This window comes from Sarcophilus harrisii, chromosome 2 (genome assembly GCF_902635505.1).
Source record: "Sarcophilus harrisii chromosome 2, mSarHar1.11, whole genome shotgun sequence".
In the NCBI taxonomy this organism is placed as follows: Eukaryota; Metazoa; Chordata; class Mammalia; order Dasyuromorphia; family Dasyuridae; genus Sarcophilus; species Sarcophilus harrisii.
Genome location: NC_045427.1, coordinates 283,717,398 through 283,733,794, shown reverse-complemented (window position 1 = coordinate 283,733,794; position 16,397 = coordinate 283,717,398). Strand labels below are relative to the sequence as shown.

Here is a 16,397-nt window from a genome sequence, read left to right as displayed (position 1 = left end):
TGGGGGTGGGATGATTCCAGGCAGTCCAGGACAGACTACTTATGTTCATTTCTTCACAGACTGAAAAAAAGATAACCAAGAAACTTAATGGACTCTGAATTTCAAAGAACATTCCTCAAATGGATATACTGATGGCTCCCATTTACCAAGTTACTATAAGTCTGCCTATTTTGATTGATGGTACCAAATAGATCACAGCATTAGAATATCTAAAATGGGGTTCCTCTTATAAGGTATAAGAAGTCTCTATTATTAAATGAAAATGGCAAATTCAAGATAATGCTCATTATGACCCCTTGGGTATTAGCACCCTTCATAAAGAAGTTACAATTCTTCCTGAGGCTGAGACTGTTAGTCTCAGTCCCAGTACCTTGTTTCCTTCATTATTCCAATGGGCTCCTATGATGACTTTGCTCCTGAGGATTATCATTTGGCTTGGTTCTCCAATGGCTCCAAATGCTATGTGAAATATGTAAAACTAGACATTTGTAGTCATTAATCCAACAAAGGAGGTACCAATGGGGGTTCTGAAAATTTCTCCCAGTGGGCTGAATTATGAACTGCATGGTTGATTGGTGAGAAGTGGCCATAAGTCTGATCAAAGGGTCTGTGGCCTAGAAAGAAAAAGACTGGACAATCAAAAGCTCTCCCCATGAGGATGAGGACCAGTGGAAGAATTATACTATGCCTTTACAATATAATTAGTCAATAGAATTTTACAGTGTTGACCGTGGTCATGTTAATACCCATTAGAGACATATGTTCTCTGCTGAACTAAATAATCAGATTGATGCTTTTATGAGAAAGGCAGAAGAGGGGGAATGGGTTCATGGCAAATTTAGATATGGGGACCATGATGTTATTCTACAGAAGGTTTGCTATCATATGATCCATCTAATTTTATGGAGGAGATATTTAGAAATTCACCCTCTTTCCTCATTTTAGGGTAAGGTCTGCCCCTGAGAAATATTCTCTCTGTCATCATATTTCTGTCTGATCAGGTGACCCACCTCTCAGAAGCCATGCCCTTGACAAATTAGCATCATTCTAAGAAAGAAGTGGTAGTCTTAATCCGGATAGTACAAATAGGAATTCTGAGTATATTTAAAGGTAGCAACATCTTCCATAACACACTTTGGGTATGTTAGTCCTGATGCTGGCAATTACATTTTATGCAAGAAGGTAAAACTATCTTACTGCAAATGACCCTAACTGGAAGAGGATTAGTTACCCACTGGAAGTGTCATCATCTGCTTTTGTTTTCCTGATGTTCCTGGTACTGCTTCTAATCATCACTGTTGCTTTTCATCAGGAAATCCACTGTCAACTGTCCCCAATACCAGCCTACTGCATCACAGATCTGGGACTTTGGTCCCTCTAAAGCAGGGCATTGAAAGTTGTAATTTCAAGTCTTTTCCTCTCCATGTTCAGTCATCCTGGGACTATTATTCTCCTTAAGTACTTGTATTTACTTTTTTTCCTTTTCTATTTCTTTTTTTGCTTAATCTGAAGTAAACTCTACTTCAAGTCCTGCCTAAAGCCATTTAAGTAGGGGCAGGTTCTCTGGAAAATCTTTAGGACATTTCCAGTAAAGAATGATAAGAACAAAGGCAGCTAAATGGTGCAGTGCATAGAGCACTAGCCCTGAAGTCAGGAAGACCTGAGTTCAAATGTGATTTCAGATACTTAACACTTCTAGCTATGTGACTCTGGGCAAGTCACTTAACCCCAATTGATATGATGATAAATGATAACAGTATTTTCCAAGCTCCCTGCCATGTAATCTGTTAGTTTTGGGGTGTGTGTGTGTGTGTGTGTGTATGTGTGTGTGTGTTTTCCCCCCCAAAAAAAGCAGAATCTTGGTCTAGGAGGATAATGTTGAAGCTATGGTGGCTTTTCAGTACTAGTGCATAAAAAGGCCAGCCCATAAAGAGTTGGTGTCCTTCAGCTTGGTAGATCACTTGTCAAGTCTGACCTCCATCTGATTGAATAGGAAAACCTAAACCAGTTCTGTAACCTTACTGAATATACTTCCCCCCAATGACTAAGTAAACTTCCTTTTGTTAACTGTTAGATGGTCCAAGAGTGGTTCATTTCATTTCAATTCAGATAATGAACCACCAGACCAATGTAAATCAAATGGGACCTTTAAAACTGAATCAAAGACAGTGATTAAAGCAAGAAAATCTTACCCCCTCTGCTCAAAAAGATAAAAGAAAAAAAATATCAATATTTACTGATCATTATGGTAAATTTCCTTTTAAAAATAGATTATTTTACATAGTCAAAAAAAAAACTGAATCAAGTGAGATTAAGCACAAACAAATGCTTTAAATCTGGAAAACATTTAATATAGGATAACATGAATAATTTATAGCATTTCTTGGGCCTCTCCTAATTCATTTTTGGTGATAAACTCTGACCTGGGACAAGCTTAAGTTTCCTTTACTACCTCTAAAGAAAGGATTTTCTATGCAAGTACAAGTATCAAAGAAGATTAAAAGGGGAAATTTTAAACTTTTTTTTTTAACAAATTTTAAATAATTTAGTATTCATTTGTTGCTATTAATTCAATTCCACAAAGCATAATTTATTAAGCACTTAGATGCCAGACTTTGGTACAGAATTACTGGGATAGGTTTGGAGGATACACAGAGAAGAAACAGACCTTGATTTTAAGAAATATACATTCTGTTGTGACAGGAAATAACAAGTTTACATGTACATAGGGAATAGATATAGACGAAGAGCAAGGTTAATTGGTAGGGAGTGGAACATAGATGTAATGGGGTTGATCTGGGAACTTATGGTCAATTTGATGAGGTCTCCAATTAACTTGATGAGATTACAGGGCATGAATATTTTCATTTTGAGGCATATAAAACGTATCCTCCTCAAGGGATATGAACATGCACTGGCACTTTACTAATAGAACACAGGGGACTTAAAATGATGATATGAGAAAGACTTGGTATAGGCCACCCTACAAATCAAACTGTGAGAACATTTAGGTCTGAGTTCAAATATTGTCTCATATGCTTACGAGTTAGGTGACTCTGGGTAATTCATGTAACCCCTCTGGGCCTCAGTTTAAGGAGATAATAATAGTATCTATCTCCCATAGTTATTGTAAAGATCAAATGAGTTAACATATGTAAAGCATTTTGCAAGACTTAAAGTTCAATGTAATAATTATTATTATTATAAATATAATTATGAAAAAGTAGGCAGAGACCAGGTCATTCAAGTGCCTGCTAATTACACCCTCATGCTATTTAACAGGAAATATCATTTAACAGAGGAAGAGGCAAGGAGACAAAATCAAGCAGGGTTTTGCCTGCAAAAAGCATAAAGGTAAATAAATAAATAATAATAAACATTGTTTTATAATAGCACTTTGAAACCCAGCTTCTTAAACTGTGGGTCATGACTCCCTATGGAGTCTCATAATTGAATCACCCCTATGTATCCAGGGTGATTACATAAAAATTTCTTGGGTGAAAAGGGGTCTCGGGTGGAAAAAATTTAAGAAGCCCTGCTTTAAACAACCTTATGAGGGAGATAACGCAAATATTATTAACTCCATTTAACAGATTAGACAACTGTGATGTATGTAAAAAAGACGAAGTGATCTCAGGGTTACTGTGGTAGTAAAAGAAAGGCCTGAGTTATGTTTATACAGAACCACCCTTAGGGAGGTTAGCTCTCTCTAGGACTAAAGCCTTTTGCTTTGACAGTTGCTAGGAACAACCCCAGGAGCTATCCAAACATGGCCCAAAGCCCACACTAAAATATGCCTTCTTCACCTTGCTTCCTTGAAGTCTAAAAGAGCACTTTCATAACTTCTGGTCTCAGTCCAGTCAACAATATCTTTCAGTGAGTGTGGTGTTTTGAGGGTCAACTTCCAGAAGAGACTTCTCACCTCCAAATGCCATACAGATAGCCAATGGAGGGGGAAAAATGTATTTTAAAATAAATCAAATTCAAATGAGACTGGAAACAGTAGATATTTTACCCATTCCTTTTGCTAACTCTCCTACATACCTGCTAAAAAATGTGCCTCAGCACATAGTTGGTGCTTAACAGCTGCAAACTAATTAATTGATTGCCACTGATTGATTGCTTAGTCGTGTGTTGGTACTATTAGCCTTGAGATTTTCTAACCTAACCTCCCAGTTTTTATAGATTTGGAATGTGGTAAGTTGCCCAAGGTCATATGGGTTGAGAGCAGAGCCAGGATCAAAATCTAGGTATTCTTCCCATGCTGTCTTAAGATAAGGTCTGATTTAAATGCTGCTTCTTCTATGTGGCCTGGCCAGATTCCTCAGAGAGAGTGGTGAGGGGAGTTTGGGGCAGGCAGAACAAAAGCAGTGATTAAAGGGCAGTCTCAGTCTAGAAGGGGAAACTGGAAGAGTTCCATTAAAAAATTATGCCATGGTGAAGGAAGGTCTGTGTCTGTGTTGAGAGACCTGAGATTCTCAGACTTTATAATGGGTCTCAACTTGGAGTGAGTGGACACAAGAGGAGACTACTTTTACAAAGGTTATAATTCTCAGGACTGTATCCACCCTAGGGGAAGGGGTACTGTCCCTTGTTGAAGGCTATCAGCACGTGGGACATAGGCGCAGTGAGAACAGGGGACATACAGAACTAGGCCTTATGACTCAGGATACAAAACTACCTCTACTATTTGGCATGGATTTATTTATAACTTTATATTTCTGGAAATGAGGTAGAAAAAGTTCCTGCCAAAAAAAAAATATAGACAAAGAGAAAATGAGGCAGATATGGGACAAAAGAAGGAGTTTGAATTTTGTACCTTAGAAGTACTAACTCTCCTAAAGGACATAAAAAGAATAAATAAGTTATAAGTGTATTTCATGATATGGATGATTAGAAAAGAGTAAAAGGAAATGGATGCTAGGAAGAGGGCAAAGGAAATAAAAATTGATTTACTCAAAGTCACAAAGATAGCCAATAAATCCCCCCAAGTCATTAGTATTTTAGTATCATAATAAAAAAAACTTAAGAAAAAATGTTAAAAGACATCCCATTAAAAAATAACCCAACAACTTCAAAATGCATGACAATAAGACAAGGGTGATAAATAGAGGTACCAAACACTCTAATGATGATGGAAATAGAAGGTTTGGTGAGAAAGACACTGAACCAGGTCACAAAATTAGGGAAATGGATGGAAAAGCATGGAAGGACAAAACTCAAGATGTGGTTGGGAAGACAGTTGGAGGGTTGGTGATGGTTGCTCTTAAGAAAGTATTACTCTCTAATTTGAATTATTGGCAATGAATATCCTTGTCATTAACTTTCTCAACATGAGTGAAATTTAGGCGATCTTTACTCAGTTGACAATTTTTGAACAATCCATTTATTTTTAACACCTCCGTGATACCTTTTAACCCAAGCTTTTATCCATTCTCCTACTGGAACAGTCTCAGCAAAGTCCTTGTTCACCCTGAAAGTTACTGGAGAATCTGCTCTTTCTCCATGTACTAGAGGCCATTTCCATTCTTTCCTTTGTCCACTTCAGAAATCTCCTCAAATGTCCACAGGGACCCCTTAAGGAGCAAGGTCAATGATGCCGGTGGGGACAGAGATACCTACAGGAGGCTTCTTCATTGGATGGACTCCTGATTAATTCTGATAGCACTATAAGTAAAGTGCTGTAACTCCTTCTCCACCAGTGTTCCACTGAATTGTTATCTTAGTCATGCAAACACATCTAGGTCCAACTCTATTTAATATATATATATATATATATATATATATATATATATATATATATATATATATTTGGTCCAGAGGACCAAAATCTTTCCATCTGAAAGTTCATGCCCTAGAACCCCGTTTTGATAATTGCTTCACTCTTCTATTATATCTAGATCCAACTTTAGCCATGCTTCTTTTTACCCTTTCTGGTTATTCACTCAACAGCTTCCCACCTTTATCCTCACACACCCTTCCTTTGGAAAAGAGCTCAAATCAACCTGGTCATTGCTCCTGGCAAGCGTCAATCCATTCCCTGGTGGCTCTACTTATCATCTCTGTAACTTTTCAAAACAAAATATCCTTCCATGGCTACAAATGTTCTCTATAAGTTATCTTTCTTTAACAGGCAAATGAAAGCAGATTGGGGGCAGGTCCTGACTTTATACCCCTAGAGCTTGACACATTGCTAGGCACATAGTAAACATTAAATGTTCATTCATTTATTCATTCACTCACTCTGGGTAAAATACACTTTTGTAGGCTAATTTAAGAAACTGTTATGTATCACATTCATTCTTATGGGATAATACTTTCTATATTCCAAATAACTAATGTCCAAATGTTTTTAATTCAATCAATACATACTTCCAATTATATATTCATAGAACTTGAGTTGGAAGGGTTCTCAGAAATTTGGTAGTCCTACCCATAGCTAGAAAAGGAATCCCTTCTACAAATGATTATATACCTTCTTCTTGAAACTCTCTAGTAATGGGGTGCCCACTATTTCTTGAAATGACCCATTCAACTTTTGGCAAATTCTAGTTGTAAAGATATTTTTCCTCCTACAGAGACAAAAATTTACCTCTAACTTTCACCCATTGCTCCTAGTTTTGCCTTCTGGTACCAACCAAAAATTCATTTTCACATGATAGTTCTTTCATATACTTGAATACAGCTCTCATGTCTTGACTAAGTGTTCTCTTCTTAAGGCTAAATGGCATCACTCCCTTCATTCAATCCTCCTATGGCACAATCTTTCAGTCCCTTTATCATCCTGGGGACTCTTCTCTAATTCTACATATCCAGATGTCCTCGTTGACAACTAGTCAATGTCTTTCCCACTATGACATTCAGAACTGAGCACAGACACAGTTTGAATGAGGTAGATAACATAAAGACACTATACTTCCCTTAATGTGATCCAAGGTCAAGTTTGTTTTTTGTTTTCTTTTTTAACTATGTCACAAATATAACTCAGATATATAGATGACAACATTTTATATCTTCCTTATGAATATTTCTAAGCATTACTTTGAGTTCCTTATGTTTTGCTGTTTGCATCTGATGCATTCCAGACAAGTTGTACATTAAACATATTTTTTGGTAAGTTGAATTATATTTTCCCAAATTTGAGAAAGTTTTTCCCAAATTTCCCAAAGTCTTAGAGCAATTTAAAGTTTTAATAGCTTAAAATACTGATAGCTAAAAGCTGAAAAGATCAATAGCTAAAAGATTTAATATATTTAAACTGCACCAAGATTTTTGGAACACTGTACAACACTAACATATTTTTCATTTCCTAATTAATGGATCTTCAAATGGCAGCAATCTCTAAAACTATGTATTTAAATTTTGTAGGTTTTGAACCTTTGTTTGCTTCTTGTCTACTTTGGGTGAACTGTGAGCTAAATGGTTCGGTGGATAGAGTGCTGATCTTAGCTTTAGGAAGATCTGAGTTTAAATTCTTCCTTAAACACTTGTTAATTATGTAACCTTAGGCAAGACACAACTTCCTCCAGCCTTAGTTTCCTTTTCTGTGAAATTGGGATAACAACAGCATTTGACTCAGAGCTTTTATGAGGATCAAATGAAATAGCTTACATAAAACATTTTTAAGTCTTAAAGCCCTATATCAAATTCTAACTATTAACTATTAAATTGAAGACTCTACTGATCATTCAAATAGCCCCTTAATTTCTCAATTTTGTAAATCTACATTTTCAAATATCATATGTCTGAAAAACTCGGCCCACCTGTACTTTTGACCCTCTTGCATCTTCTTTGACCCAGTTGTAGGGCTAGAAAATCATCACAAGCTAGAGCTAGTCTTGTGAACTCAGCTGTAAAGTCTTTGTATTATCAGCTCATCAGGAGTTATAACTAAGGCTGATCGCTGGTCCTGAATCTTTGTCCAACCTCTGTGTAATCTCCTAGGTTTCCTCATGTTAGGATGTGAGTCTTTTCATCTACTTTTCTGACTGGGCATTTAGTATGAAAGTACAGGGTTTGAATTTGACACAATTACTAGATATCTTTAAGTTTCAAAGGGACAGAAGCATTTCCCAAAAAAGTTACTAAAAGTCTCTAAGCCTGCCAGTCTATTTTCTAAGAAGACAGGACAAGAGAGTTCTGCAAGGTGGAATCCTGGCTTTTCTTGCCAGATGCCCAACTAATGAGCTTTGTGACTCATGGAGAGAACAGCTTTAGTCTCCAGGAATGTCAGATTCTCTATCTGTTAATTAAGGAGAACACCAACTGGCTAGCCTAGGTTCAACCCTGAGGACACAGCCTAGCAGAATAATAATAGGCACACTCATATAGTGTTTGAAGATTACCAAAAAAATATTTTCCTGACAACCCTGTAAGGAAAGGAGTATCAGTATTATTACCTATACTGTTCAGATGAATTAATTTTGAAGTTCAGAGAGATCATGTGATTTGCCTGGGGTCACAAAGCAAACTAATGTCAAAGCTGCAATTCCAACTCAAGTTCTTGTGACCCAAAGTGCAGCATTCCTTCCAAGACATCATGCTACTGAATCACCCCTATTATAACATAATGGATGATTAGTGGGATTGGAGTGTGTCCCAAATTACAGCTATTCCCCCAAAGCAACTCATAGTAATAATATAACCATAATACCCTAATATATATGAAAGCCTTTCATCCTTTCCTCCTCTACTGCATCATCATGGTCACTGAGAGCTTTTATTAGTGTAGGGTATTCCCAGTATGGACACTCCCTCTACTAATATAGACTAAACAATTTACAGTCTTAAAACATTCACCAGTGACTTGCCTGTGATCATAGTAGTGCCCTAATGTGTCAGAGACAGTTAAACTCAGTTCTTTTTCTTATTCCAAGGCCAGCTCCTTCTAACTAGGCCTTCTAGGCCTTCTATTCACTGCTACTATCTAACTCTTATAAGTGGATTCCTTCAGCTTTCAGAAAGTATCTGACTTAATAGATTTACTTTGTTGTCATTCAGTCACTTTAGTTATGTCTAACTCTTCATGACTCCATATGGGGTTTTCTTGGCAAAGATACTGGAGTGGTTTGTCATTTCCTTCTCTAGCTCATTTTATAAATGAGGAAACTGAGGTAAACAGGATTAAATAATTTACCCAGGATCATGCAACTACTAAATGATGCTGGATTTGAATTAGGGCTTCCTGATTCCAGGCCTGATGTTCTATCTCCCATACCACCTAACTGCACTTAATAGGTTAAATATTTCACCCATTTCTCCTTCATATACATAAACACTCTACTACTAAATTGAGGGATTGGTTTTTATTTTTTTTCTTTTAAATTACTTGATGCTTTTAATCCTTCTTAGGGATGAGAGTATGAACAGATTGATAGAAGTCAGTCATCAAATTCTAATACTGGAGGTAGTCAGAATATTTGAATAATCCAATTTGATTCCATTCAATTATTCTGAACTATTTGAATCCAATGCTTTAGAATGTTAGAATTCTAGTATATGAGAATATCATTCTATTATGATAACAGAATTTTAGAATTATTTTAGAGGATAGGGCATCTTACAAATGAAGAAACCAAAACTGATGGGGAAGTTTTTGGACCAAGATCATATAATCAGTCAATAAACATTTATTAAGCACCAATTATGTGCCAAATACTGTACAACAAAAAGCCAGGAAGTGAAACCAGTAGATGACGTATTAGATTTGGAGTCAGGAAAACCTGAATTTGAATTCTGCCACAGACAGACATTTAACTAGTCATGTGATGTTGAATAATTTAAATTAAACTCCCTTAGTACCAGTTTTCTCATCTATGAAATGGGTATGATAATAGGAGCATTTACCTCACCAGGTTGTTGCGAAAACCAGTTGAAATAATGCCTATAAAGTGCTTTTTAAAATGCTATATGTCATCATCCTCATTATCCTATCTAACCCTAAATAGAATGGTTTTCCAACTGCCTTTTATATTAGCTCTCACTATATCAAACTAACTCTGTCCAAGGACTCATCCAACTGACAATGAGTCCAAAATATAATTAGTTAGTCCTAGAGCATGGGCCTTCTATATAGGTACTTAGTAAGTGTATAATTAAACAGACAGGCTGGTATCATTCTGATCTTTTTAACTCTTCTCTTTCTCTGCCTATGTGTTCTCTGCCTTGGCAATTGAATTTTTTTTTCCAACTCTTACCTCTAGGCAAATGACTCCTAAATCTATGTTGTTGTCCTGTTCATTCCTATTAGTAGGGGCTGATTCTCTGTGATCTCACTTGTAATTTTTCTTGGCAAAGGTACTGAGGTGGTTTGTATTTCCTCCTCCAGTTCATTTTACAAATGAGGAAACTGAGGCAAACTAGGTTGTGACTTGCCCAGGGCACACAGCCAGTGTCTAAGACCAGATTTGACTGTAGGTCTTTCTGACTTCAAGCCTGGCATTGTATCTACTATACCAGCTAGTTGCCCTAAAATGCTTTCTCCATAACACCCTGACTTTTCCACAGTAGGCTAAACCTACTTCTTCAAGTATTTATACAGTATCTCTATCTATAGGAAAAAAATGAACCAGCATTTATTAAGTTCTTACTATTTGCCAAGCACAAAGTAAAACACAGAACCTTCTTTCATGTGACAGCCCTTCAAATATTTGAAAATGGTTCTATTACTCCTAAGTAATCTCTTTTCCATGTAACACATTGCTAAGTCCTTCAACCAATCTCTTTGAGATAGTTTTGAGTTTTCTCATTATTTAGGTTGTTATTGTTTGGACAACACTTTGTCAAGTAGCTTCAAAAACATAGCATCCAAAGATTAATGAAATATTCTAGAAATCACTCCTCTTAAATGTCCAAATATCTTCAGTGACTACATATTGCTTAATGAGTAAATTACAAAATCTGTTTCTGCCTCTGTTAAAGGCACATGGCAGTGCAGTGGATAGAGCACTGGGTCTTGAAGTCATGAAGACTCAAATTCAAAACAGGTTTTCAAAACTGTGACCCTGAGCAAGTCATTTAACTTTCATAACTTTTAAAACTTCTCTTTGTCTCAATTTCCTCAACTGTAAAATAGGGATAATAATAATAATAGTACCAAACTCAAAGTGTTGTTAAGAAGATCAAATGAAATAATATTTATTTAAAAAATCATTTAGTACAGGCCTGATGCATATATATGGTGCATATTTATGTATAATATATGGTGCTATAAAAATATTTATTCACTTCCTTCCTGTCCCTTCCCTATTGCCAGAATTCAAAGCCTTCTGCAACCTGGTACCATGAGATTGCCAGCTTTATCTCACTCTACCAGCACCTAACAGAATAACTACTATCCTTTGAGCAAATTCTGTGCTTTCCTGCTCTATGCCTTTGCCTTTTTATGTGCTTTGTGTAGGAAATATCCTCCCTTTTCCTTTTTGCATCTTCAATTTCTATTCATCTTTTAAAATTGGATTCAAATATCACCAGGGACTAAAACCTTCCTCTTGACCTATGTCTTGCCACTGTACTCAGATGACACTAGAAGAGAGAATAAGGCTGATGATTTTGCACAGCCCTACATCACTAAAATCTAATTCACTTGTAAGTCAAGGTATCATTCTCCTGATGTCATCAATTCTCTTTGAAAATGATGGAAGAACAATAACAACAAATACCACTTCTTTTAGTTCCCTATAAGAGTCCCTCGAACTTCAAATACATCTTAGCACTTCTCTAATCTACTTATCTGGAATCTTCTTTATTTGTGACTATGGCTGACTACTTCCCATTGGACTGTTAAGTTCCATAAGGACATAGATTCTCTCTTAATTAAACTTATTTCCTCCATCTCTTCATATAGAGATTCACACATGGCAGACAATTAATTGTTTAAGTGAAAACCTGAATAAGTAGTACACTTGGTCCCCACTGAATGGTTCGCCATTTATCAGTGATACTATGGTTTAAGAACATTGTCTTTAGAAATCCAAAGGACCCAGTTTAAACTCTGCTACTTAAGAGCTGAATGATCTGGGGAAGTCATTCAATTTTGCTAGGTCTCATTTCTTTGTCTATATAATGAAGATTTGGAATAGAGAGCATCTAACATCCTTTCTAGTTCTAAAATTCTATAACTGTCTGGAGCCTTGCCTTCTGATTTGGGCTATAGCAAACAGAAGATTCAGCTTCCTTTTTGAACTTTAGGTGTATCTGTCTATTGCTTGTCATTCCCTCTAATGTAATCTTTGCTACTTCTTAAGCAAGTCCCTTTCCTTTCTTGCTCACTTCTATTCTCCCTTCCCCGCTGTCCTTTCTAATTTCCCACAGTTTCTGTCAGAAGCTATAATGTGGGATGCTGAAGAGGGACTGCTGGAAATTAGATTAGATGGCCTTTTTCTTTTGCTAACTTTAGAAAAGGCTGCCTGAGCCAACAAGCCAGGAGGATCTTGGCTGAGTGATCTTGGGCAAGTCATTTAAGCTCCAAGTAGAATCTAGCTGAAGTTCTTACATCAGTGACATCCCTGGTCTGGTCCCTCTTCTTGAGTCCACAGTTCAGAGACACACTAGAATGGTGCTAGAAGATAAGACTACCCGGTGTCTTAACACATTTCTTACCACCTGGTTTATTTTGTCCTGTTTTCCCTTCAGGTGAATGGGCGTTCAAAGCACTCATTCTGAGTGCTCCTGACACCCCAAATGCACAATATCTCTGTTAGCAAAGGAATTAGGATCTATTGCTGCTGACTCAAGCTTAACAGGGAACACCCACCAAATCTCCTTAAAAGATCCTCAGACAAGAACACTGCAAGCCATGGTCAGCACCAGACTGACTAGTTTAGCCCCAGGCAGTCCCACCAGTCCTCTGTCTCACAGCAAACAGTTTGGGTGACTGACTCTTTGGGTACGCCATTACTCAGATCCACGCCAGGGCAGGGCTTGGAATGCATCAGAGCTGGAACGTGCTCCTGATCCCTCAAATGCCTCAGGGCTGGAGAGTCTGGCCCGAGGCGACCTCGTGAGCTGACCTCCTCATAGCCTAATATTTAGGGTTGGAAGGGTTCTTTAGAAAACATCCAGACTTCCCCATTTTACAGATGAAGGAGATGATTCTCATACAGGTAAGGTAATAGACAATACCAGTCATAATTCGAAGCTGTTTCCTCTGAATCAAAATACAGCGAGTGCTGTTCTCCCCACTTTAGAAGGTAAGGGGAGAAGCAAAAAGAGTGAACCAATCCCCTTTCATCTATCTCCATTTTCCCTGCTCACACCCAACCCTGTTCTCGGGTCTAGTATACTCTACAATAAGCGTGCCCTGGCTATGGACACGGGAAACGTGAGCAGTCCCGGGGCAGCTGCAGCTCCCCTCAGAAAAGGACGGGAAAGAAAAGTGGCGCTCACTTCTCCAAAGTACCTTCAGCAAAGATAAAGACACGCAGCCCTGTCTGGCTAGGAGCGATAAATGCCTGCCGGCTCACCCACCTGGGCTCTGGCGGAGGGGGTTCGGGATAGGGGTAACTGCTTCTCAAGCCCTTCCATCACTTTCCTGGCTCCAGTGCACCCAACCTTTGGACTTGTCTTTCTGGGGGGAGGAGGAAAAGGTTGGCGTTTCCTTTTGCCCCCCAAAATTGGTGGGTCACCTGTGTCTGATCACAGAACATAAAAGGCATCAAGTCAAACCTAGTTGGGGTGAGGTCTGGTTGGAGGGTATTTAGTTGGATTTAGAGTTTATGCCTGGCACATATAGTAGGCATTTGATAGATGCTTATTGAATTGATTCATTCATAGAATCGGTTTTAGAGCTGAAAGAAACCGTAGAGTTCAACTAGTTCAATTGTTTTTCTTTTCTTTTTTCTTTTTAAACAGATGAGAAAACTGAGGTTGAGGGGCCAAATAGCTACCCCAAGGTCACACAGGGGGTAAACAGATGGGGTGGCCATTCGAGCCCGGCTTTTCTAGCTGACTTCAGACTAAGGCTTCTTTTCTAAGAGGCTCTCACGGGGTCAGACAAATTTTCTGGGGGGAGGTTTAGAGGAGGGCGGGGCACTCAGGGAAGCTGGCGTGTTAAGGATATAGGGTATAAGGATATTGGCCTGGGTCTTCTTCCCCCCCTACCCAGCCGCCTTCATCCTCCCACTCATTACCAATATCCATCCCGGCACCCCAACCCAGCTCCTAGCACCCCGGTTTGGAACAAGGACAGGGGACAACGGGGGTCCCCGCACTTTTCCCCTCAGAGAGTCGTAGGTCCCAGGGTTAGGGTTACGGGTGGGTGAGATTTGGGGGAAGGGAAGAAGGACTCTAAATGCAAAAAGAAATCTCAATCAAAAGGGCTTGGGGTGGAGACGGACCAGGAGTTCTGCAGTCCCCTCTCCACCCTTTCTATTATGTCTCGCCCCCTTTCCGAATGTGCACATGCGCCCCGAGCTTGGGAACCCCATATCCCTTCCACTCCCACCCATTGCACTGACCATAATGACCGGAGCCTCTGGAAAGCGTCCCGCCCCAGGGAGAAGGAGATCCGGCGCGGGAGGGCGCCACAGAAAGATATCTCCAGTTCAGACCGGTCGGGGGCCCCTGGGGGTGCGGAGTGTAGAGCAATACACCCGACCGCTCAGCAAACAAGAGGTGAGATCTTCACAGTGTCCCAGTAAGATACACACCCTGAGGTTGACGCCTAAAGGCTGCAATCAGAAGCAGCGAATCATATACGTCACAGAAAGAGGGTGGGATTTCAATTGCCTTTAGCCTATGTTTAGGCCTTCAGTAACTGAACGCCACCTTTTTTTAAAAAGACAGAAACCTCAACTATAAGAGTTAAAAATCTCAAAGGACTGGTCCCATTTTGAAACGCTGAATGAACTTGTGTCTTTTAAAAAATAAAACGTAAAACGATGTTTTCTACAGTTTAATTTCGTTAGTATTCGTTATTGCTTCTTAACCCTATGGATTTTCAATAAAGAAACAGATTTACATAAATTGTTTACTCAAGGTCAGAAGACCAGGAACTTAGCTTGCATCTGGCATAGTATTTAGTTCATTGTCTGGGTAGTATTTAGCTTTGTGTTATTTCCAAATTAAAGTTTCTCTTCTTTTCTCTTGAATTGATATTAATCTACAGTCAATAATAAGAATAGTCATTTATACAGTCTTTCAAAGTTTGCACAAGATTTCACATGGATTATTCTTGTGAAATTGAATACGCTACTGCTATTATTTCCCCCATTTTACAGATTTAGAAACTGAGGCTCCCAGATGCTAAGTGACTTGCCTTTAAAGCAGGAATGGCGACAGCATTCAAACCCAGGTCTTTCTTGACTTTTGAATCATTGACTATGCAACAGACTTTATTTATTGAATCTAGCCGACTTTGGGCTAGGATGTGTGTGACAAAATTTATTGATAATGCTAATACCTGAACTCAGATTTCTGGACTTCTAATTCATTGTCCGTTGCAGTATGATTTCCCTTTTTTTTTTTAATGATGGAAAGCATGAATGTTTTAGGAGATTACTGCTTATACACAGTGTCAATAATAATATAATTGGAAAGAGCTACAACAACAAAAGAAAACTGCTTTTTTGTCTTTTAAAAAGTTTTTAAATTTGATTATATGTATTTTTTCTTATCTTACCTTCTCAAATATATCCTTTCTTTATTCCTCAAACAGTCATACTTTGTAACTAAGATGTATAATAGAGATACAACAGAAACATCCTTGTTCAGTGACCCTATGATAATAAACAAGTGAAACATAAATAACTGAAGGTATCAGTAACTGTGGTGAAATAAATTCGCTACAGCCCAAATTGAAGAGGAATTCTCTATGTATGTTGAAATACTTGAGGTACTTCTGTTTGTAGATGACATTGTGCTGATTGCAGTGTGTTATCCCAGTTTGAAAAATCTCATCTTGATCCTCCTCACTCACTTCCACTTTTTGTGTTGTTTCCCCTCCAATGAAAGGAGAAAAAAAAAATATTGTCCCTTTAATATTCCCTCACCTTCAGTCTTTAGGCTGTGAAATGCCAAATGATTCTATAGCACCAGAACAATTTTATTCCTTAATATAGAATCCTTTGTATCCATACTAATGGATTATACAAGTACAGATGATACAGGTCTTATTTTCAACCATTTTATAATCTAATAGGGAGAAAAAGGAGGAAAAATATGGCCAAAATATAAGGGAGAATGTGATTAGTGCAAAGGAGGAAAATAATAAGACTGTGAGAAATTAGAGGGGATAGCATGATGTAGGTAAAAAAGTGTTGGACCTTGAAGAAAGGAAGAGACCTGATTAAAAACTAATTGAAACAATTAACATTTTAAGCAAAGTTTGTAGGATATAAAACAAACCCAAATAAATAATTTGTATTTCTGTATATTACCACCAAAGCAGGAAGAGAGAA

At 38.0% G+C, this 16,397-nt stretch overlaps 1 protein-coding gene across 3 annotated transcripts in view; it reads right to left on the bottom strand.

Moving 5' to 3' along the window:
- Positions 1-14,656, bottom strand: part of OTUB2 (OTU deubiquitinase, ubiquitin aldehyde binding 2) — a 37,157-nt gene extending 22,501 nt beyond the window's left edge. The window contains exons 1-2 of one of the 3 annotated variants that reach the window (XM_031952335.1): positions 14,457-14,656; positions 13,468-13,567 (exon numbers count right to left, since the gene is read on the bottom strand). In XM_031952335.1, the coding sequence (XP_031808195.1) occupies positions 13,468-13,524 (57 nt within the window). In that variant the 5' untranslated portion in view covers positions 13,525-13,567; positions 14,457-14,656. Of the gene's footprint in view, positions 1-13,467; positions 13,585-14,456 lie in introns of those variants that run through there. The other 2 variants (XM_012547377.3, XM_031952336.1) reach the window with 2 other exon arrangements.
- Between the last annotated feature and the right edge of the window lie 1,741 nt (positions 14,657-16,397).